Source organism: Vipera berus, assembly GCF_964194415.1.
Source record: "Vipera berus genome assembly, chromosome: 1".
Taxonomy (NCBI): Eukaryota; Metazoa; Chordata; class Lepidosauria; order Squamata; family Viperidae; genus Vipera; species Vipera berus.
Window position 1 is genome coordinate 52,774,740 of NC_138202.1, and position 22,572 is coordinate 52,797,311.

The 22,572-nt window shown below is 42.3% G+C and overlaps 1 protein-coding gene across 3 annotated transcripts; it reads left to right on the plus strand.

Moving 5' to 3' along the window:
• Positions 1–1,422: 1,422 nt before the first annotated feature.
• Positions 1,423–17,133, plus strand: PGF (placental growth factor). Of its 3 annotated transcripts, none has more exons than XM_081314131.1 (7): positions 1,423–2,032; positions 7,641–7,683; positions 9,168–9,364; positions 10,996–11,072; positions 13,319–13,348; positions 13,439–13,506; positions 15,359–17,133. In XM_081314131.1, exons 1-6 carry the CDS (start codon positions 1,976–1,978, stop codon positions 13,497–13,499), a joined length of 465 nt encoding a protein of 154 aa, XP_081170257.1. In that variant the 5' UTR covers positions 1,423–1,975; the 3' UTR covers positions 13,500–13,506; positions 15,359–17,133. The 3 variants fall into 3 exon arrangements, with proteins under 3 accessions (XP_081170257.1, XP_081170259.1, XP_081170258.1); XM_081314133.1 differs by having other exon boundaries at positions 9,168–9,223; XM_081314132.1 differs by lacking the exon at positions 13,439–13,506.
• Positions 17,134–22,572: the final 5,439 nt, after the last annotated feature.

A 22,572-nucleotide genomic window follows, 5' to 3' on the forward strand; every position in this document is an offset into this window, starting at 1 on the left:
AGAGTCAAAGCCCAGACAATAGTATAATAAATGAAATGTGAGTCTAAAGGAGGGCTGGGGGTGGGAAAAGCTCTTGGAAGGGACCCTCCCTAGTTTTGAGACGAGTAAAAGTAAGGGAGGGGAGAGATAATACTTTTAGGCTTGCAAGGTTCTGCAACAATAAAGCTCTTGTATTGGTGCTTCTGGTATGAATTACCTCAAAGAGCTGACAGTGGGTTTCTCCACTTCTCCTTCAGTATCCCAGCAGGGTGCCTCTCACGTTAAAATAAAATGAAATAAAGGCATGGGTAAAAAGATGCCACAGCAGAAAGTCCTAGGGAAGAGGGAGGAATATAGGTCCTTTACATTCCTGACCAAGGCAGGAAACTTTCAGCTTTATGGAACTGTTAAAATTCAAAACAATGGTGGGCAGCAGAATGTTCTTTGTTTATTTGATTCAGTTATTTGATTTACAGCCTGCCTTTCTACTCTGGCAAGTTCTCAAGACAGCTGGCAAACATTAAATCCAAATCTTACATTTAATTAGAAATAAGAATTGGCTTATTTTGACTCAGATCACTGGCCCATTATTCAGCACTTTCTACCCAAGTTTCAAAATGTTCTGATAAAAAAGAATTCTCTGAACACTAACACTACTTCCTGTAAGTGGAAACTAGAGATGGGATTAATCTCATTTTGCACACAGAAGTGCCTTCCTTGTCTGAGTCTCTCAGAGGCATCCCAGATTTCAAAGAATGCCTTCAGCTCACACCCACACATTAAGATCTTCTAAGAAAACGCTTTTCCAAGCCTCATGACTGGTAAGCAATGTATATTTAAACAAGGGTCTTTTCCTAAGCAAGATCCGCTAGTGCTGATGTTGATGTTCTTCTTGTTTTGAGGTCATTTTAATTCACACGCTTATTTAAATAAATTTCATTCTTTCTTTTCTGCTTGATGCTTTCATTGTCCTGTTACGTCTCAGTATTAATTGAAGAATGATACTTCCTATTCTACAGTATCGAATCTAACCCATTGCTGCATCACCATCATCATCACCACCACCACCATCATCATCTGCTTAGCAGGGACAGCCAGAACATAAGATAGAATAAAAATAGCTACTTGGCATCAGATCTTAGCTATCTTGAAATATCAGGAAATGATAATTATTCCTTCTGTTATCTTTTAATTTTCTTCTAGCAGGGACAAAGAGAGATGGGTGAAAATTATTTTTATCTTATTCTGAAAAGGGGCTTTGATTAATGAGATAACTTGCACTTGTGTCTCTGTGTGAGCAGACGCTACTATTGCTCCACCTCAGGCATTATTTAAAAACGTCTCATGTCGAAGGAAGGCTGGGAAGGTGAACATCAATAAACGGCAAGCAGGAATTCCTTGGTAACTCTTCAGGCTATAGTTCAGGAAAGCACTTATCGGCGCTGTCTGGGGCCGGCGACTGTGGCGCAGCGTGTCTCGCTCGGAGCAGGCAGGCGTTGTTCAATAACGCTGGAGATTTATCAGGCCGGACCTTGCCGGCGGAGTAAGTCAGGCTTTCCCGCAACAGAGTCCTCTCGCAACGCGCCCGCTACCTCAGCCAAACGATCCCGGCTGGCCACCGGAAACGCCCTCCAGAGATCCCCGGGGCTGCAGCGGCAGAGAGCGAGGGCGGAGTGCCAGGGGCCGTGGGAGGAGCAGGAAGGCGGGCAGCCTTCACATGGCCCGGGGGCAACACAGGAGCGACCCGCGCTCTTACTCCCAGTCGCTGCAGCCTCGGGCGGAGCGAAGCGAGCGGCGTGCTGGAAGCGGCTGCTCGCTCGGCGCGCAGGATTCGTACCTGATTCCGAGACACGAGAGGCTCTTCGAGGAAGCCGCCCGGAGGATCCGGGAAGCGCGACGCTTTGGCTTCGCCCCCAGAGGCTTCCGAAAGCCGGCAGTAATATAGTCTATACTGATTGATCCTGGAGGTCAGGCGTGGAAGGAGCTGGCGGCCGCGATGCAACTTCTCCGAGGTTTTCTGGTAGCTCTTGCTCTGCATATGGTGGGCGCGCAGGTAAGGTGAACGTCGGAACCGACTAATTAGTCGTTCCCGATCTCTGGCGGGATAGATCTGTCCGGATTTGGAGGGTGGGGGTGGGGGGGTGCCGTAGCCTGCTATTTCGCGTCCCAGTGTTCCTGCTGGGCGTGCGATGCCCGAATCCGCTACTTTCCCATGTCGCACGCCTTGGTGTGGTGGTGGGGCTTGCGATTGTGTTCCCTGCTTTTCTCGGAGAGGATGGGGCGAAAAATCCCCGGCGGTCGGCGCTGTCTTTCTTTACTAAAGCGAGAAGAACCAACCTGGAACGGAGCTCGGAGCTCGGAGGCGTTTTGCTCAGGTCTCAGATTTGTAGAAGCTACACTGTCAAGTGTTTCACAGATGAAGAGCGGAACATCAAGGCACCCAATTAAACTCCCCATCGTCATGTGCGTAACTTTAAGTCATCTGACCTGAAAGCCTAGTTGTGTAGGTAGGAGGTGGTTAGAAGTACTGAGTAAAAAGAGTAAGATCTGCTCAGAAGTTGCAAGGTAGAACTTCAGCACTGAAGAGCAGACATGGGGACTTGGATAAAACTTTTGATGTGGTAGGGCAGGATATAGAATCTACCAGGCTTGGAGAAAGGGGTGGAGGCAATCCCCAACACAATCTTCAATTTAGAAAATATTGATACAGTAATTTTGATATAGATATGGGCACAACTTGATGGAGAACCAAATTTCAAGTTTAAATTCAATACTGTTTTGTTAACATTCTTTAACTGCCCTGGTATCATACTGACGTACAGTATGATATGTCAATATCACATGGATATGTCTTTTCCAACCTTCTCTACAGTTTATGAGTGAAATGCAGATTCCAGACCCATACCATAACCAGAGGACCATATTACTGTGCAGAACATGGAATCCTCTTTTTATGTAGATTTTTCAAGCTTTTACAAAGGAGAAATTCAATTATTTCTATAGCAATAGACATAGACATATATATACCACTTCACAGTGCTTTACAGCCCTCTTTAAGGTTTACAGAGCCAGCATATTGGCCCCAACAATCTGGCTCCTCAATTTACTGACATCAGAAGGATGGAAGGCTGAGTCAAGCTTGAGCCGGTGAGATTCAACTGCTGAACTGCAGGCAGCTGGGGACCAACAGAAGTAGCCTGCAGTACTGCATTCTAACCACTGTGCCACCCCGGCTCATTTTGCAGCTGATGTTTTGCTATCCCCCAAGTATTTCTTTTTAACTCATCTGTAAAGTTGTTATGTCCACACACAGACAATTAGTTAATGGAGCCAGGGGAGTCCTGTGCAAAAAGGTCCCTGAGGCCAAGAACAGCCTGGCTAAAAGCACCACAGGGTAAAGAGGTTTCTGGAATAGAGTGGTGTATGTTTTCACAAATGCTTTGGAAGAAATGCTCTAAAAAATAGGGTTACATGCAGTGGAGGGTGGGAAGGGGTTATTCATAGCTTTACTATCTACAACTTGAATTTTTCCCCCCCAAGTTGAACTAGATTCCTGATACCTACATGGACACTTTTGTGTTGTTTTCATGAAAATTAAACAAGTGATTTGTCATTGCTGCCTTTATCTTATTGTTACTCAGGATAGCTTACACCCCCTGACATTTCTAACTGATCTCTTACCAGATAGTAACCTGGTTTGATCCTACATCAGGCATAGTACAACAAGAAAAGGGAAGGAAAGAAGGAAAAAAGCAACTTAAGAAAGTTGGTTTGCTTAATGTTCAGCTGAATACAGTTGAGAAAGAAGAGGTGACTGATTTTTCTGCAGAACTGTTGGAATGGCTCTTGTTGGAACTGCTGGCCCTCCTTAAAAAAAAACAACTGTTGCTGAGTGCCTTCTAGCCTAGGTCTGCTCCTTGACACCAGATTGGCTTTCTTCAGCTCAACCAGCCTGGTCACACAGATTGTAATCTCTGTAATGGAGATTGTAATGGAGATTGTAATGGATATTGTAATCTAACGCATTTGGACAGAATCAGATTGCAGAAAAATACATTAGTTTCTGAGGCAGGTTTGGATTAAATTCAGCCCATGTTCTAAAAGTAGTATCTGGTATTAGCCAGTAGGAATGCCTTAGATTTTTAGTAGCTCAGTACAATCATTCATTGGATCAAACTTCAGTTGACTGAAAAAACTTTTAAATGCAGTAATATTGGATGGCTAGCCAATCCAGAGTGCTACTTAACATATACAAACAATCTACAGATTTATTCTCTAAATCAATATAATGTACATATAAAACAGATAATGATGGATTATTGCTGTCAACCTTTGTTATTTGATGTAAATGACTGATCATTTTCCATTTTTATGGAGGGCAGGGAATCAAATTATTAAATTTCAACTATATACAGCTGTATTTGTGCTTATGTAAGCATTTCTTATTGAACATTGTTATGAATTAGTATGAGTTCAAAATTATAACCATCAAATTCATCAACTGACTGAACAAAATTTGGGAAAAAATAATCTTTCTGTATGTAGAGGCTAATTCAAAGTATGTTTTTATTTTATCATACTCTTTTCACATTACTATTTTCATCTTAATCTTAGGGCTATCAAGCTGCATCTCTAGGATTTAATTCTATTTTGTCCCTTTGTCTTCCTTTCTTCCATTCCATTTGATCATTAAGGACTCTTCAAATCTTCCTCCACTCTTATATAAATGTTATAATGGCCAGATATGGGAAACTGTGTGTTAGACTGACACCTAGTGTTTCTAGCACAAAGTTGGGAACTGCAAGAAGACAAGATAACATCATCAAATGAATCATAGCAAGATAACTGTTAAAAATGACAGATGCTGAATCTGAAAGTTTTCTTCTATATGTCTGATTGAGTAGTGATTTTCTCTTATTCTATGTATGTGTATGCCAGAGCTAACTCAAGACATTTTGCTGTTTCCCATGAAGGACAACTGCATACACAGAAACTAATTTGACTAGTAGTTAAAAGTTATTTCTATGCTGGCAAGGGAACAACATCCTTCATCAATTTGAGACAGTAAATAGTTTTAGAATATTCCATCAGATTAGAAACACAAGTAGTGTTCTGCCCTAATCTTGACTATTGCAACACGCTATACATGGGGCTGCCCTTAAAAAGCATCTGGAAGCTCCGTTTGGTTCAGAATACAGTGGCCCACCTGGTTTTGTGCATACCTCAGTGTGCACATGTGTCAACTCTCCTGTGGGAGCTGCATTGGTTGCCAATTTGTTTCCACATGCAATTCAAGGTGCTGGTTGTCACCTTTAAAGTTCTTCATGGCTTGGTACCAGGTTATCTGAGGGACCGACTCTTGCTGGTCACATCTACCCAACTCACTAGAGTGGGGAGGCAAGGAATGTTGCGGTCCCATCCCCTAAGGAGGTACATCTGGCAGGGCCCAGAAGAAGGGCCTTCTCCATGGTGGCTCCCTTCTTCTGGAACATCATCCCTCCAGAAATTATATTGGCCCCCACTCTGACACTTTCAGAAGGTCTTGAAGATGTGGTTTTGCCAGAGGGCCTGGGGAACCCAGAATAGGATGGAGCCCATTAAATGGCTGATATGAGTGTGTGTTGTTGCCAAGAGGGGAGGGGGCAGTTATTATTTTATTATTTTTTATTATTATTTTTTGTTCCTATATTGTGTTTTATTTTCTGTAAGACATCTAGAGTTGGCGTGAATGAGTAGGTGGCTATATAATTTTTCCAAAATAAATAAAAATAAATAATTCTGGGTCATCTGGCCTGGTGACTTTTGCTACCATCTCCCCATCCATATGTAGCGGGGGGTGGGGTGAGCTGAAGAGGCAGCGTCAGGAGATGCCTGGGAGGAGGAGTCAGCGAGAGGGCAGAGAGCAGTTGGGGCTCTGCTGAGGCCTATGGTGGGGCATGGGCACCAGCTGAGGGAGGGCAGAGGGAAAAAAAAAGGCCAGGGAGGGGGAAGGTTATAGAGAGGAATGGGAGAGACTTCTGTGGGGTAAGCCTGAGAGAGAGAAAGGGATAAGCTTACCCCATAAAAGCCTCTTCCCTTCTATCCCCTTCTCTCCCTCAGGCTTACCCCACAGAAGCCTTTGCCTTTTTATCCCCTTCTCTCCCTTAGGCTTGCCCCAGCAAGGGATAGAAGGGGAGAGGCTTCTGTGGGGCAAGCCTGAGGGAGAGAAGGAGATAGGATAGGACAGATTTCTGTGGGGCAGCCTGAGAGAAGAAAGGGGATGGGATAGGTGAGGCTTCTATGGGGCAAGCCTGAGGGAGAGAAAGAGATAGAAGAGGAGAGGCTTCTGTGGGGCAAGCCTGAGGGAGAGAAGGGGATAGGATAGGACAGGTTTCTGTGGGGCAGCCTGAGAGAAGAAAGGGGATGGGATAGGTGAGGCTTTTGTGGGGCAAACCTGAGGGTGAGAAGGGGATAGGATAGGACAGGTTTCTGTGGGGCAGCCTGAGAGAAGAAAGGGGATGGGATAGGTGAGGCTTTTGTGGGGCAAACCTGAGGGTGAGAAGGGGATAGGATAGGACAGGTTTCTGTGGGGCAGCCTGAGAGAAGAAAGGGGATGGGATAGGTGAGGCTTCTATGGGGCAAGCCTGAGGGAGAGAAAGAGATAGAAGAGGAGAGGGTTCTGTGGGGCAAGCCTGGGGGAGAGGGAGAGGGATAGGGATAGGACAGGTTTCTGTGAGGCAGCGTGAGAGAGGCTGATCACCATCCCATCACATGACCCGCCTGTTGGAAGGGACTAATCACCACTTCCCCACGTGATCCAGACAATCAGAGATGCCTGAGTGAGGGACCACTGTGGACCAGCAGCCATACCAAGAGGGCCAGGAGAATCCGGACTCCAGCAGCCCTTTTGGGGGTAGCACTACACATATCTTAACTAACCCTGAAAAGACATCCAATAAATCCATAGATTATTTTAAATCTTCCATTCTGAAGGTGGAAAGAGCTGATTTGAGAGTGGGACATACAGTCTTAGAAACCTTCTCGCAGACAAATGTCTAGGACCCTTTTTCTCACACCTTGATAACATGTTAAAAAGCAATTTTCCTTGAGTATGTTGGGACTCCACCTATGGGATGATTGAATCCTGTTTTCTTGACCCATTCCCAGTATTCATTTGCTGCTATTCATTCATTTGCTGCTATGGTGAATTCCTTCCCAAGAGGGAAAACATAAAAGTAAGTGAGAAGAGTATGACAAGGATCATTTTTCCTATCTTTATTTTCTGCTGGAATAAGCTTGGCAGAACTTTGGAAGGCATTGTCTCTACTTTTAGATTTTTTTACCAAATCATAGTTAGACTTCTGTTGTTAATGGATGAATGAATGTTTGAACTACCCTGAGATGAAATTAATGGACACTTCCCTTGTGTTATAATTTATTTAATGAAATAAGAAGACTGTCACTTATCTCTGAATTCAGTTTTGTAGACACTGAGATGAATTAAGTTTGCTGCTCCCAGGATTCTCAGCTGTAAACCATTTGTACTGAAAAGTCTGGTTGTTACAGTTCCCAAATATATTGGAGAAGGGTTATGGGGCATGTTATGTCAATCTTTCTACCTTTCTATGTCTGGAGTGTATTGGAAAAATTACCTTTCCCCCCTTTTCCCCTTCTATTCCCAGAAGAAAGACGTGGTTCTTCAGAACAGCACTACTGAGAGAGCAGGTGAGTATGAAACATGTGAAGCATGACCGTCTCTTATAGTGTGAATTTGGACTATGCTGTATATGTCTGTCTGTGTAATCTATACAGTAATGGGAAGAGTCTTGGAAGCTGTTTATGTGCTCTGATGCAACCCTTTGAATTTATTTCAAAAACCCTCACCTTTTTTGAGAATCCCTTGACCTAGTCTACAACTTCTCATATTACAATCCCCTCCAAGTTTTTCCTTTTCCTTTTTCAATTACTACTTTGTTTACTTAGATCATAAGGTCTGAAATAGTTGTCATCTGTAGAAATTGATTTAATAAAGAATGAAAAATACTATGGCTCAACTAGTATTTTCTTGGGGGAAAAGCAATAGGAACAAAGTGCAAGATTTTCCTCCATTTTCCATTGTTCCAATAATTTTCACATTCCCAGAAAATACTGCTTGTATATTTTTTAATCTTGCTAACTGCAAAGACTTAGTTTACCGTTACTTTTAATATAACTGATCTTGTTTTAATCCACAATTTACAGTTAAATGATTAAGGTTCAAAGGATTAATGGACAAGACCCTTGTTCAACATCTTAAAAAACCATGGCTATTCAATAGATGCAAATCCAGCATTTTTTTTTACTTGGCAGACATCATTGTGCAATGAGTAATGATTCTTGCCCTTCAAAAAAAAGTGTGTTGGGTGAGGTCAGGGAATGAGAGCTCATAAAAACTTGGATTTTTTTCAATATTTCCTCTTTTTTTGGAGGAATTTTGATTGGACTCTTAAAATGATTGCAATTTAACCTGTGAGGTTAGAGGCATCGTTTTTAAGGGGCACTGGATCCCTAATACTCATGAATGACATGTTTCTAACCTTGAGGAAATGGTACTGAAACAGAGGCAAGGCAATGTCACAGAGTCATAAGATGTAAGGGATGTTGGAGAATATTTTGTTTAATTCCCTGCATAGTGCAGGAATCTATTGCTATAGTATCCCCAGCCTCTGTTTAAAGCTTTTCAGCAACTGAGACTCTACCATCTCCGAAGGAAGTCTTGTTGTACAGCTGTTGCCAACTGAATGTTTTTCCAGATGTTGGACTAAAACTCACACCCATGTAATTTAAGCTCATTCTTTTTGTCCTCTTCTTTGGAACAATTCTGAAAAATTCTGTCCCATTTTCTACATAATAGTCCTTTACATATTTGAAGCAGCTATCAAGTCTCCCCACAGTCTTTTCTCCAGCCTACACCTACGCACCACCTCCAAATGTTCTTCAAAGATTTTTCCTTCCAGAACCCCTGTCTTTTTGGTTGCTGTTCTCTGGAGACACTCCAGCTTGTCAAAATCTTTCCTAAAATGTGCCCAGAACTGGACACAATATTCTAGTGCAGTCTGACAAATATACAAGTGAGAGACACAGTGGCTTCCTACATGTACTTCCTGCAATGGATATATGAAAGAATTGGCAAGTAAATACTTTACTTTTATACTTCATTTCTTTTGTAGTGGTATCCTTTTTTGATGTTTGGAATCGTAGCTCCTGCCAGCCCTTGGAAAAACTGGTCAGTGTTGTATCAGAATACCCACATGAAGTGGAGCATGTGTTCAAACCTTCCTGTGTTTCCCTGCGTCGCTGCTGTGGATGTTGTAGAGATGAGGCACTGCAATGTGTTCCAGTGGAAATGGCCAATATCACTATGGAGGTAGGTGAGAACACTATAGTTCCACTTATCCTGGAGCACGGGGTCACTTCCTCATCTTCTCTGCAGTTAGCTGCCAATGCTTGTTTGTTTCATGTAAATGCAATTCAGAGTTTGCTGCTAAGAAGCTAATGTTCTGTGGCGAGGTTCCAATAGCTTTTGAATGAACATCTGGAGCTGTTCTTAATATTTTGGTTAAAAACGTATATTATTTTCCCATCTTTTCAAAACCCTACAACTCCATTGTGTAGGACAGTAAGATGGTACACTTCAATTCCCAGAATACCTCAGCTAGTATGCTGCCTGAGGAATTTTGGGAGATGAAGTCCACACATCTTAAGATTGCTGACATTAAGAAATGTTGTCTTAAGAGAAACAAAAGCAGTTCTGCCATGGAGTCAGATGAAGGAATTGCTGTCAAGCAATAACATTCGATGTTAGCAGCAGTGCCTCAGAGTCACTTGAAAAGCCCATACGTCGGAAACTTGACATCTGCCTTAGAACCAGACTGGATGACACATTTATGTATGAATTTGTATAGTATTCTTTTTACTTTAAGGATGTGTGTATCTGTTTATATAACATTGGGACAACGTAATATTTGCTTACCAACTACAATTGGGACCAGCAACTCTCTCATTAAGAACAACAATCTTTAAGTGAGAGAATCATATGACCATGGCTTATAATTTCACATCTGTGTTCTGCATTAATTCTGCTTGTTGGAAGCCAGTTGTGAAGCTGGCAAATGAGGATCATGTGATCATGGGGTGCTGCGACAGTCGTAAATGCACACAAGCCACAAAGCAGAAAGCAGCAATCACATGACTGCAGGACACTGCAGCAGACATAAATGCAAGGATTGGTAGTGATTTTTTCCCAATTGTTGTAATTTTGAATAGTTACTTAACAAGGCAGTCAGTGAGCAAGGACTGCCAGTAGGAGGTGTGGAGATGTGGTGAGTTCTATCTGCCTCATGGTAAGAATTGCTTTCCCCGAATTTGCTACTTGCCTAGAAGGCGATATCAGCTGTTTAGCTAAATAACTATTTGCCCCATCAGGAAACAGCAACTTCAGAGAGGTCATTTTCTCTGGAAGTCTGATGTAGTGACAAAAAATTAAAAACAACTCTCCCAACATTGCCCAAATTCTGCTTATTGTTGTTCCCCCCTGGGGTATTTTTAAAAATAAAATTCAGATACGTTACATGGCTCTATATGTAATGGAGTATATGCAGTGGTGTGTTGGAGACAGTTCTTACTGGCTTGTGAGAGTTGATTGTTAAATTTTCTGGAATTTTATGGGCTGAGAGCAGAGCTGAGCCTTGATGCCTTGTGTGCCAATCAGCTGTTCTGTGATGGAACGGTAGCAGTGGTGCCAATGGAGCCAGTTATTAAATATTTCTCAGCATACCACTGTTTACATGCATAAATTCTTTTAACATGTTGTCTTGTCTGGCCCATAGATACAGTTTGCCAAAAAACCTTCCCTTTAATGTGAAAGAAAAACCCATTGTTCTTTGTTAATCTATGGCTCTGAGGAACAGAGTCACTTAAAAACTGCTCTTTGGCCAAATAGGAGAAATGAAAAGAGATAAAGATGCTCAACAAATTACTTAAATTTTACCTTTTCAGCTCAAGAAGATCAACCCAGAGAATCAGTTACCCTTCATGGAGTTGTCATTTACTGAACACAGGAAATGTGAATGCAGGTGAGCAACTTTGCTGTGGCATTTGGTAAGTGCATCTGGTGCTTCACAGTATCCAAATTAGGGAACAAGGGAAAGCAGGCTTTTAATAAACCCCACCAACCCATCTCCTTGAGAACCCCACCAACCCATCTCCTATTATATTTCAGAAACTGGTACTTTAGACTTTCTGTTAATGTCACACAAAATTATGCACATGAATGCACATGAAATACATTATAGAATGGCAGACTTTATTTCACAGGTTCAAGTTTTTATTGGAACATAGTTCCAGCAACTGTGCTTTAAATTTAAAAATACATATATGGTTTTGTGATTAGTGCCAGTATCAAGCTTATCTATCCATTTGTACAAATATCAGGTTTTCCATTGGAGATGCTTTTCCCATAATCATGGTGTAAGAGAGAGAAAAAAGAAACTTTTGCATTGTTAATGTTAATTAATTTAGTCACAAAACCTGACCAGGTTTATAGCAGATCACCCAGATACATATCAGTGTTCTGAAATAAATTAGGCTCACAGTTACTCTAATTGGGGTACTGTTTTCGACTGACATCATGATAATAATATTTACCAATCCCCACCATATTTTATCCTCTGATTAAAAGGAATATATTTTCATTGGGTTCTTCAAAACTTACGGTAATTTTGTTTTTCCCATATCCAAATCAGCAGTTGTAAGATTAAATTAAGGTTTCTGAGAGATCAAAGCGTTCCCTTATAGATATTTCTATCTTTGCTTAGTGAGCCCAAATATGCAATTCTCAGTTGGTCTTTATAGAATTTTTCAGAAAGAAGATTTTGTTGATTTCATTGGAATTGAGCCTGGCAGAATCATTAAATCTCTTACTTTGCCATTCCTTAAAGTCATTAGAATTTAGCATGCAAACAGAATTAATCTGAATTGGATAAAAAGTTTTCATAATTCTGCTAAAGAGTTTAGGAATGTGTTTTTTAAAAAACAAAGTAAAAAAGAATTAAGGCAAAATTATTAGGAACCTGAATTCATTACCAAGTGCTACATTCTGTATATTTTCTGTTCCAGTAGAAGATCAGCATGTAGACATCCTGCAATTATTATGCATGCTTGTTGCTTAATAAGCTGGACAACATGTGATGAAATATGGCAGAGGTAGCAGCTGTTTTAATTCAGATGTTTTCCATTACATTTGGGACCTTTACAGATACCTTATCTTCACTAAAAGAAGGAAGGAACAGCCTGTGTCCCTCTCATGTTCTGAAATTCAAAGATAATTATGCATCAAGTTGATCAAACCTCTAGAGCAGTGTTTCTCAACTTGCAAATTTAAGATGTGTGGACTTCAGCTCCCAGAATTCCTCAGCCAGCTATCGGGAGTTGAAGTTCACACATCTTAAAATTATCAAAGTTGAGAAACACCACTCTAGAACTACCCAGAATGGAAGAGCTCCTGGCAAAATTTGGGTACTGATATGCACTATTAATTTTTCTTAGCTATTGATGGTCATGCTATGTGCTTTCTTTGCCTTTTTAACAAAGTGTTTCTTTTTGAAATGTTCAGGTTTTTTCCCCTAAAATCCTCCCCGCCCCCCAGCTCCCAATTTCTTATGAAGATATAATCTCCCTATGTAAGCCAATTCTTTGCAGAGTGGCATTATTAGGCATTTGTTGGGATTCCTGGAAGACCCATTGTAAAACTAACATATCCGGTTACAGACATGTCATCTCACACTTCATTTATTACTCTAAAGCAAGGCTGAACAAACAAAGCCTTGTTATACTTGAGGGTTTTGGAGGGGGGCATCCCTCAGAGCCTTCTCTAATTACTCTTGTTGAAATTAAATAGGGTTTTCTCTTTTTTTCATTGCAAGAGAACTCCTAAGGAGGTTGAACAGAAGTTGGTAAAGCAGAACCCCAGTAAAAATCAGAAAATCCAGACTCTGCATTCTTGAGTGATGTGGTCCTATTGTATTTCTGGTCTTCTTAGAAAATGTCAAAAGCTTTCCCAATTCTGCTCTAGATTTCAGCCTTTCTGCCCACTGTTGCCCTCATCAAAGTCACTGGAAATTTCTAAATCTGGCACACAGCCAGCATGATGGTAAAGGCAGTGTAGCATGAGCTATATTTAAGGAGCACAGGCTGTGGGACACTCTTTTAGGGAATCTGCCCTTTCTCCTGACTGGATTTGTAGCTCCACATCTTCTAAGTGCTCTGTATGCCTGTGACAGATACCACCATATGCTAAAAGTGACTAATTCTGTTCCCCCAGGCCCCGACAAGATGCTCTGAAGTCAGGGAGGTAAGTGGCATTACTAAAGATTCTGGAGGCTGGGACTCTCTGCAATGTCTTATCTCCCACCCACTCTTTTCCCCACCTTTCCTCCAAAAGGAGGAGGAGACTCAAGGGACGCAGCAAGAAGAAGCGGGCAAAGCAGAGACCCAAAAATTGATCTCTGTGTGAGTATCAACAGCAGGGAGAGGGAAAAGAATACTATGGTGTGTGAGTCATAAGCAGAGTCTATCTTTCCTTCCATCAGTACCTGATTTGGCTTCTGGACCATGCAAAGTCAGTGGGGGGAAAAATCTTATTGGTCTGGAAATCTCATCTTACTTTATAAATAAGCATCGATCAGTGTGGATTCATCTGCACCTATTTCTCCGTTCTCTGATGGTACAGTCTGACTAGACAGCCATAGCTTTTCTTTGCTCTTCTCTGTGCTCTGTGCTCTTTTTTTATGGCTACATAGATAATACGTCTGTCAAACGATCTGAATGAGTGCCTGTTAGTTTAGGTCCATAGCAGCCAATGAACGTGTGAGCATAAAAGTGGTGCTAAACAAATGTTGTATAATAACACCTGGAACCAAATAAAAAAAGAGAATAGTCTGATTTAAAGAGAATTACTTTTAAGGAAGGGACGCGGTGGCTCAGTGGGTTAGGATGCTGAGCTTGTCGATCAGAAGGTCGGCAGTTTGGCGGGTCGAATCCCGAGTGCCGCGTAACAGAGTGAGCGCCTGTTACTCGTCCCAGCTTCTGCCAACCTAGCAGTTCGAAAGCACGTAAAAATGCAAGTAGAAAAATAGGGACCACTACGGTGGGAAGGTAACAGCGTTCCGTGCACCTTTGGCGTCTAGTCATGCCGGCCACATGACCACGGAGACGTCCCCGGACAAGCGCTGGCTCTTCGGCTTTGAAACGGAGATGAGCACCGACCCCTAGAGTCGGAAACGACTAGCACGCATGTGCGGGGGAACCTTTACCTTTACCTTACTTTTAAGGAAGGTGCAGAACCAATGAATGTCCATACACAGAGGGGAGGGGGGATTCCAGTGCTAGGCTGGAGAATTGAAGCTTGGATCTTCAGGTTCTGCCTGTAGCAAAAGGCAGGAACGGAGCTCAGATCTGTGCTTGGCTGGAGAAACAAAGTCCAGATTCCAAAGATCCAAACTTTATTTCTCCAGCATAGAAATCTTCTTCCATGGAGAGGAGAACTCATGTGGAGGGCTACAGAAATGAACCTTGAATCTTTAGGATCTGAGCTTTGCTTCTCCGGCCCAATGCAGGAGTTCCTTTCCATGCACAGATGGGAGGGGAAATCCTACGCTGGGTTGGAGAAACAAAGCTTGGATCCAAAGATCTGGACTCCATTTCTACATCCCAGGAGTTCCCTTCCTTCAGCAGGCAGTTCTTTCACTCCCATCTGTGCAACAATTCAAACGATTGTTAATAATCACAACTGGAAGAGCCAGGTCATTGTGGTCATTGAGTGAAGCAGTCATGTGGGCTATTTACTTCACAACCACTTTGTTCAATGACCAAGTTTCTGGTCCCAATTGTGGTCGTAAGTCAAGGACTACCTGTAATTGCCACATCCCATGGCTAATAGTTTTGTCTTGTTCTTTTTGAAGGGGAAAAGTAATGCCGTTTTGAGATTGTTAACATAATAGCATTGGACTACAATATTTTAAGATTGAGCCTAAATGTATTCCTTACAAGTTTACTTATTAGTTTATTAGTAATAAACTGATGTTTGCAGCTTAAAGAAGAATTCAGCCAATAGGAGAAATTCATGGAGGTTTTACACGCAGAGTGGAATGTAATTTTATTTTCTGTATCTGGGTATTCATTTTAGATTTTTAATGTAGTCAATAGCATAAATCTACTTGATCTTATAATGCATTTATTACAGCAGAGCAGAAACCAGAGTTTGCACATAAGAGTAGGAAATGTAATTCTAGCTGTCCATTTTCCATGTTAACATCTTTGGCTGTTTATTTGGTGCTGAGTCTCTTCTATACTTTCTTTCTAGGTGTGCCGTTTGATGATAGTTGTTGCTTTCTCAGCCAAGGGCAGTGCCGCAATGCCTCTTATTTAATTGCTAAGTCCTCTTCAACATTCTTCTGCAATTACAATCTTGACTGATGAATTCAGGGGCCTGATAGCAGCTTGCTCACTTGAAGTGCCAGAGCAAAAAGGGAGGAGTAAAGACAACATCCCAATGAGAATATGTCAGGACATTCTGAAGGAGATGGTTTTTTTAAATAATTGCATCAAAGGACTACCCCAGGACCAAGCAAAGACCTGTTTATTTCAGTCCATTCCCTGCCTACATAGAGCTAATATTTCACTGATTTCTGCAGAATTGAGAGTAAACAGAAATACAAGAAAACAGCAGCTGGTTTATGTTTTAAATATTTGGAGTTTGGGGAACTTAAACTATTAAGACAAATGTGAATACTTCCTCCTGAAATGTCTGGATGTTATCTCTCAGTTGGGAATTGAGAAATGAAAGTGAAGAAAAGTTTGAGCTAAACTGTTGTAAGTCAAGGACTACTTATATAGCTGGTTTGGGGAGGGGAGGACGGTTGTTAAAAAAAAAGTTCACGAAGTAGGTAAATTCTCTGGTCAGCCACATTCTAGACAACCCCATAGCTGATTTAAGCAGGTATTTCTGCCTGCCTAGTGCAGGTTCACAATCAGTCATAAAAGAAAAGTAAGTTCAGATGAGCTTTAAAATGATAGTGGAACTGAACACAGAATTAGGTCTTGTTTTATCTTGAGATATAAGTGCATATCTAATAAAATACTAACCTTAATAATTGCAAGAAAGTGTGCAAGATCACTGCTAGATTTTGAATTAGCTTCTGTGATCAATTTATGGAAAACTTATTTTTAGAGACTGTGGCTATCCAAAAAGCAAGATAACAAAAAGAACAGATAACCATAAAGACAGGTATCACGCCCATCTTACAGTATATAAATTTCCTGAGGCTTGAATAAACCTGAAAGAGAATTTTGACATGTAAGTTAAGAACTAGAATGATGGGAAATTTAAATATAAGAAGTTTATAAAAAGTGTAATGGCATACCTTTTGCATGCAACTCTTACAGTAATTTGCTACGAGATGTTGGGTCTGTGTGTTTGTGTTGTTTGTCTGTTTGTAGTATGAGTGAACTCAAGCTGAAATAGGTGAATGGGGAATAGTTAACTGTTGGTCAAGAAAAGACAAGCAAGCATCATTATGTCTTGATTATACCTGTGTCTACAGCTGTTACTGATTCATATAAAACAAGGTGGAATTTGCCTAAGTCTCTATATTTTTGAACTGTTATATCCAACAACATCCATGAAAGGAAACAGAACTAAATAGACCATTAATTTAACCCAATGAAGTATATCGCTTCCTATAGTAACTTAATGGCAATATATTCTTGGCCCCCTGGATTGAAAGCCCTTTCTTATGTAGTAAAGTAGTGCATGAGTTCCTGCTTTTTCAGTCAATGCAACTTTCTAAATAAATTATGAGTTCCTGCTTTTTCAGTTAATGCAACTTTTTAAATAAATTATTCTAAATAAAATAAAAGTTATAGTCAAAACGCAAATGCAGATTTTGAAAATATTTTTTTTGGATCACCCTAGTCCCTTGTCTGAAAAAGCACTCCAAGAACTTGTCTTCTCCAGATGTATGAGAAACAAATTCCAGTTGTGATCCTTTTGAATTGCTGAATGATTTACCAGAGATAAAGGAAACACAATCCAATATGTTGGTCTGCATGCTTTCTATGTGACTTGGGGCAAATGATTCAAAGCTGCTCCTTTGCAATGTGAGTGTGATAGACTAGGAAACTTGTAATAATAAAGGCACTATGACTCTTGGAATGCTTCTTTATTGTAGTAATGATAACCAGATATATATCTTGACAGAGGTCACCAAATTTTTCTTTTTAGGCAATTATTTTCTGTCTTGTAATTTCACTGACTAGAGAGTCTTAGAGATGCCAACAGTTGTGTAGATTGGCTATGGATTCTTGAACTGGATTCTTGAACTGGAATGTAGCTTTGCGCTTGATAGAGAGCTCCAAACCTAAAGGAAACTTCTTACCCATCTGAATAAGAATGCAGAAATTTCATATAGGATATTGTTGTTAGGATAGGAACTATAAGACTTGCTTTTTGTTACTTTCTGTGGTTGGCATCGTTTTCCTTCTGGGTAGGAAATTTCCCCCATGATTTTTGTTGAACTTTTCAACCTGAATCTAACAGCATTTACTAGATTTTTTAAGGTTTAAAGTTGTACCCATAGCCACCCAAAATAATCCACAATATGAGTTTCCTTTTTACCTTGAACTACTATAAATTGTATGGTTCTAGATATGCATGTCGGGCCCAGCAGGCCCGACATTTGGCGGGGCCCTGGGACTACTCACCAGCAGCCCAGCAGACGCCCGTAACCGGCCTCGCAACCAGCCGCAGACGCCCATGCCCGGCCTTGCCTTCTTCCAGCTTGCCAACAACCCGGCCGACGGTCTCTCAGCTGCCAGACGCTGCGCCTCGGGAGGCGCTCCCCGGCGGCTTGGGAAGGGAGTACTCGGCCACCGCCAGGCCGTCCCAGCAACCTCCGGGGCCTTCCGGCGGGCTGGGGAGGAGCGCGCCTGCCAGCCCGTCCCAGAGACTGCCGGGGACTTCCGGCGGGTCAGGGAGGAGCGCGCCTGCGCAGTGTCTCCATGGAGGCCCCTGCCCGAAGACGGCTCGCTCCGGGGCCTTGCTTGCTCTTCCCTGGGGACTGCAACCGGGCCTGGCACGAGGACCTCTTACTGCCGGCCTTGCTGAGGAGCCGCAGGACAGGTGGCGATGGAACGCGGCCCAGGCTGAGCAGGCTGGAACTGCGGTGGTTCAGGATACTGTGGGGGGTGGTGGGGATGTTGGGTCCTGGGCCTGCGAGGGAGTTTGCCCTGGGTGGGGGGTGGCTTGCCGTATGCAGTGGTGGTGGGTCGGGGCCCAGGGGGTTTGGGGGAATACGCACCTGAGGAACAGAACGGTGAACCATGTGGAGAGCAGGAACCAAAAGGTGGTGACCGGGGAGGGTGGTGCTTAAGTAGAGGGGTGGGGGCTGTTGGCTTGTTTGGGCATGGTGGTGGGTGTGGGCCCAGCCGGCTATTTAGCAGCGTTGGTTGTGCTGTGCAACCAACGCTGACTTCGTTCATCTTTGGGTGACTGTCTATGGTGCGGAATAAACGTCGCTCAGAAGAACCAGCTCTCGTTTCCAGTCGCATTCTTTGTGCCTCGTCGGACAGGGCTGATACTGCATTTGGAAATGTTTTATTAATTTTTCATTCTCCCATGTACCTCCAGATTTTGCCCTCTTTATAGTGATTTCCATACTAATCCTTGTTATTCACCCATTTGGCAGGAATCCTACCTTGGTTTTAAAATTCTCATACCCAGTTATATTATAAATAGGTGATACTGTCTAGCTGACCTTTGAAATGCCACACAGGAAATTCCCGATATGAGGCATCCATAGTTCAGAATGCAACTTTCACTCTGGCAAGGACAAGGAAGTGATGGGAAAATGCTTTTGTTTGCCATATATTGAAGACATAATTAGGATCAAATTTTCCTTCACCCAACTGCACTTTGTCACACACATGACTGAGAAAGACACAGAGAATATGAAGTAAGGCTTATGAGTGCCAATATTATCAATAAAGGGGGGTGAGGTGCTTTCTGAGCTTGGTTGTTTTCTTGCAGACATTTCGTTACACAAACTAGGTAACATCATCAGTGACTAACACTGATCACTAGCACAGATGATGTTAAATAGTATTTCCCTATCACTCTGGGTAATGAAATGTCTGCAAGAAAACAACCAAGCTCAGAGAGCACCAAAGACCATTTCCGCTCTGAGCTACTAATATTTTCCTTTAGCATTCCCAATAATACTTCATTTAGTACCTGATTAGTTCCACGACTTATTTTACATTATTTTAACTATAAATAAACAAAGGTAAAGGTTCCCCTGCACATGCGTGCTAGTCGTTTCCGACTCTAGGGGCCGGTGCTTATCTCCATTTCAAAGCCGAAGAGCCAGCGCTTGTCCGAGGACAGGTCCGTGGTCATGTGGCCGGCATGACTAGACGCCAAAGGCACACAGAATGCTGTTACCTTCCCACCGTAGTGGTCCCTATTTTTCTACTTGCATAGGTTGGCAGAAGCTGGGACGAGTAACAGGCACTCACTCTGTTATGCGGCACTCGGGATTCGACCCGCCAAACTGCTGACCTTCTGATCGACAAGCTCAGCATCCTAGCCTACTGAGCCACCTCGTCCCTTAAATAAACAAATAGGAAACTATAAATGTCATAAAGCTCATGAATTTTTTTTGTACAAGAATGCTGGAGGCTCGACAGAAAGTAAGAGTCGTTGGCTGAGGTTAGTGTTTGGCTGGAAATAGCTCACTTTCTAAGAAAAAAAGCTGAAGTGATTCAGAGACTAAATGGTAAAAAGGATATCATCTTCATCTGTTCCCCTTGTGAAAAACAGATGGTAAATATAATATATTCTTAACATCTGTATTCTCTGGCACAAAAAGTTTGAAGATCCTTAGAACATAACATTTTATGTGTATTAATTACAGTTGAAGTACTCAAATTTGAAATAGAAATAGTTCCTGCTAAGCCATGAGGTCCTTCTAAAGAAATTTTCTTTCTGACTTCTGAAAAAGAAATGGCGAACTGAAAATGGCTCTGCTTTTAGCAGCAGAACTGCAGCAGAATAAACAGCAGGCAGACTGGCTTTTCATATTTCTTCTCCAGGTAAGAAGAGGACTGAAGATCACCCAAAAGTGCTCCAGACCACTGCTCCTTGCAAGAAGACTGCAAAACAGCAGTCTCCAATGGGTGGAATATCCATCCAGCAGTCTCTGGCAGATGAGGGTGGAGTATCTATCTTGCTGAATTCATGGTTGGCATCTTTAAGGACACTGGGTTCATTGTTTGATAACTCTTTTCATTTATTAGAAACTTGATTAACATGTTTTACAGCACTGGGTGAGTTTCCTTCAATCCTTAGCAAAACAAGTTTTAAACAATTTAAAGGCTTAATATTTTTTTGAGCAAACAGCAAAAAATGATTAAAACTTTGATTTTGGAAAATTACAAATGGACTAAGATCCAGATAAATTTGAAATAAGATTTTGGAATTAAGTTTAAATTAATGGGAATATGTTTTGTTTTGAATTCTTAAAAAAATGATAGGATGAAACTTTGAAAGTTGGTCACTAGAAGGAACTGCAAGGAACTGGAGATTACAATTGTTAAATAGTGGGTTCTTGGGTGCAGGAATGACGACGCAAGGCTGAGTACAGGAAAACTCATACTTTTATTTCTTGCTGGAAACTGTACTGGAGCAAGGGCTGCAACCAGCCACAATATATAGTCTAGCCCCTAGGCGGCAGCCAATAGGTTTAAACCACCCATTGCCGCCTGGGGCTAGCCAATTGCAGGACAGGAGACAGTTAGTCTGGGTTGCTGGAGAGCCGTTAGCTGCTCCAGCAACCCACATGGTGTAACACAAAAGCCCAGTACATAACACCCCTCCCCTCTTAGATCAAACTATGACAATAACATTTAGTCATAACAGTTGTCAAGACTTATTAATCTATGCACACAATAAAGTGATAATAATAAAAATATTAAAATCACTGTGGACTACAATGAGATTAAACAACATCTAAATGATCTGAATTCCATTTGCAGTAATAGGCAGTTACACAAAGCACTAGTTTCTGTAGTTCAGTGGCAACAGGTTTTACAACAATATATATCTCTTTATTTTACAATGTAATCTTTAAGGTACGAAGGAGGCTTGTGTGCCCTAGAGGAACGTCTCGGAGTTCCCATCACTTTGTGGTCTACCAGCTTACCCAGTGGGCTGGGTAGATTTGTGTCCCTTTGTGCTCCAGAGTCAAGGGGATTCGAAACACTCTGGCTGGCCTCACCAGGTTGGCCCACCCCAGAGTCAGTCTGTTCGGCAAAGTAGGCACAGCGGTTGCTGAGGTTGGGTTGGCTCGCTTCATCAGGGGGTCCATGTTGCACTCCCAAGCTCCCCGGTTCTCCCTCTGGTTCCATGTCCGCTGAGAAACAAAAGTCCTGGTAGTCTATGTGAGGGCTGGCTTGGCCGCAAGTCTGAGGACCTTGGGAGGGACTTATGATGCAGTCCTCACTTAGTGGCCATTCTGGAAACTTTTTCCTGAGCTGATCAATGTGTCTTCTGACAACTCGCCCTCCCTCCAACCCCACTTCATAAGATAGGGGTCCGGATGCCTTGGTGATTTGACCAGGAACCCACAAATTCCCCTAACCATAGTTCCTGGCCCAAACCCAATTGCCCATGTGCAGCCCCCTTGGGGGTTTTGGTCGAGAGGCCTCTGCTGCCACTCTGTCTGGATGCAACCTGTCCAGTTTAGTAATCAAACGCCTCCCCCAATGTAGTTCTGCAGGACTTTTACCTGTGGCCGTGCAGGGTGTAGAATGCTGGTAGAGTAAGAAATCTGCCAATCTGTGATGCCAGTCACCTGTGACAATGCGCTTGAGTGCCTCCTTTGTTGTCACCATGCGTTTGGCTTGACCATTAGAAGATGGATGAAAAGGTGCAGACGTTGCATGTCTGATGACATTAGTTCTAAGGAAAGCCTGAAATTCAGCAGCAGTGAATTGGGCCCCATTGTCAGAAACTAAGACATCAGGCAACCCATGTGTTGCAAAGAGTTTTCTCAGCACCTGGATGGTCCTAGCAGTAGTCATGTTAGGAACTGGAATTACTTCCGGCCATTTTGAGTGGCTATCCACTACTATCAGGAAGAGCTGCCCCTGAAAAGGCCCAGCGTAGTCTATGTGAATCCTAGACCAGGGAGTGTGCATTTCCTCCCACCTATGAACTAGGGCCTGTAGCATTTCAGGCCTAGATTGCTGGCATGTATAACAACCATGGACTTGACCCTCAATGGCCTTATCAAGGCCAGGCCACCAAAAGTAGCTTCTAGCTAAAGCTTTCATTCTGACAATGCCTGGATGGCCTTCATGTAATGAGTGTAAAACCCTGTCTCTTAGGGAAGTGGGGATTATGACTTTGTTCCCCCATAAAATGCACCCTTTATGTGCAGACAACTCATGCCTCCTGACAAAATAGCTTTGAAATTCAGAGCCTGGACTTTTTTCCAACCAGCCCGTGTATACTCATGA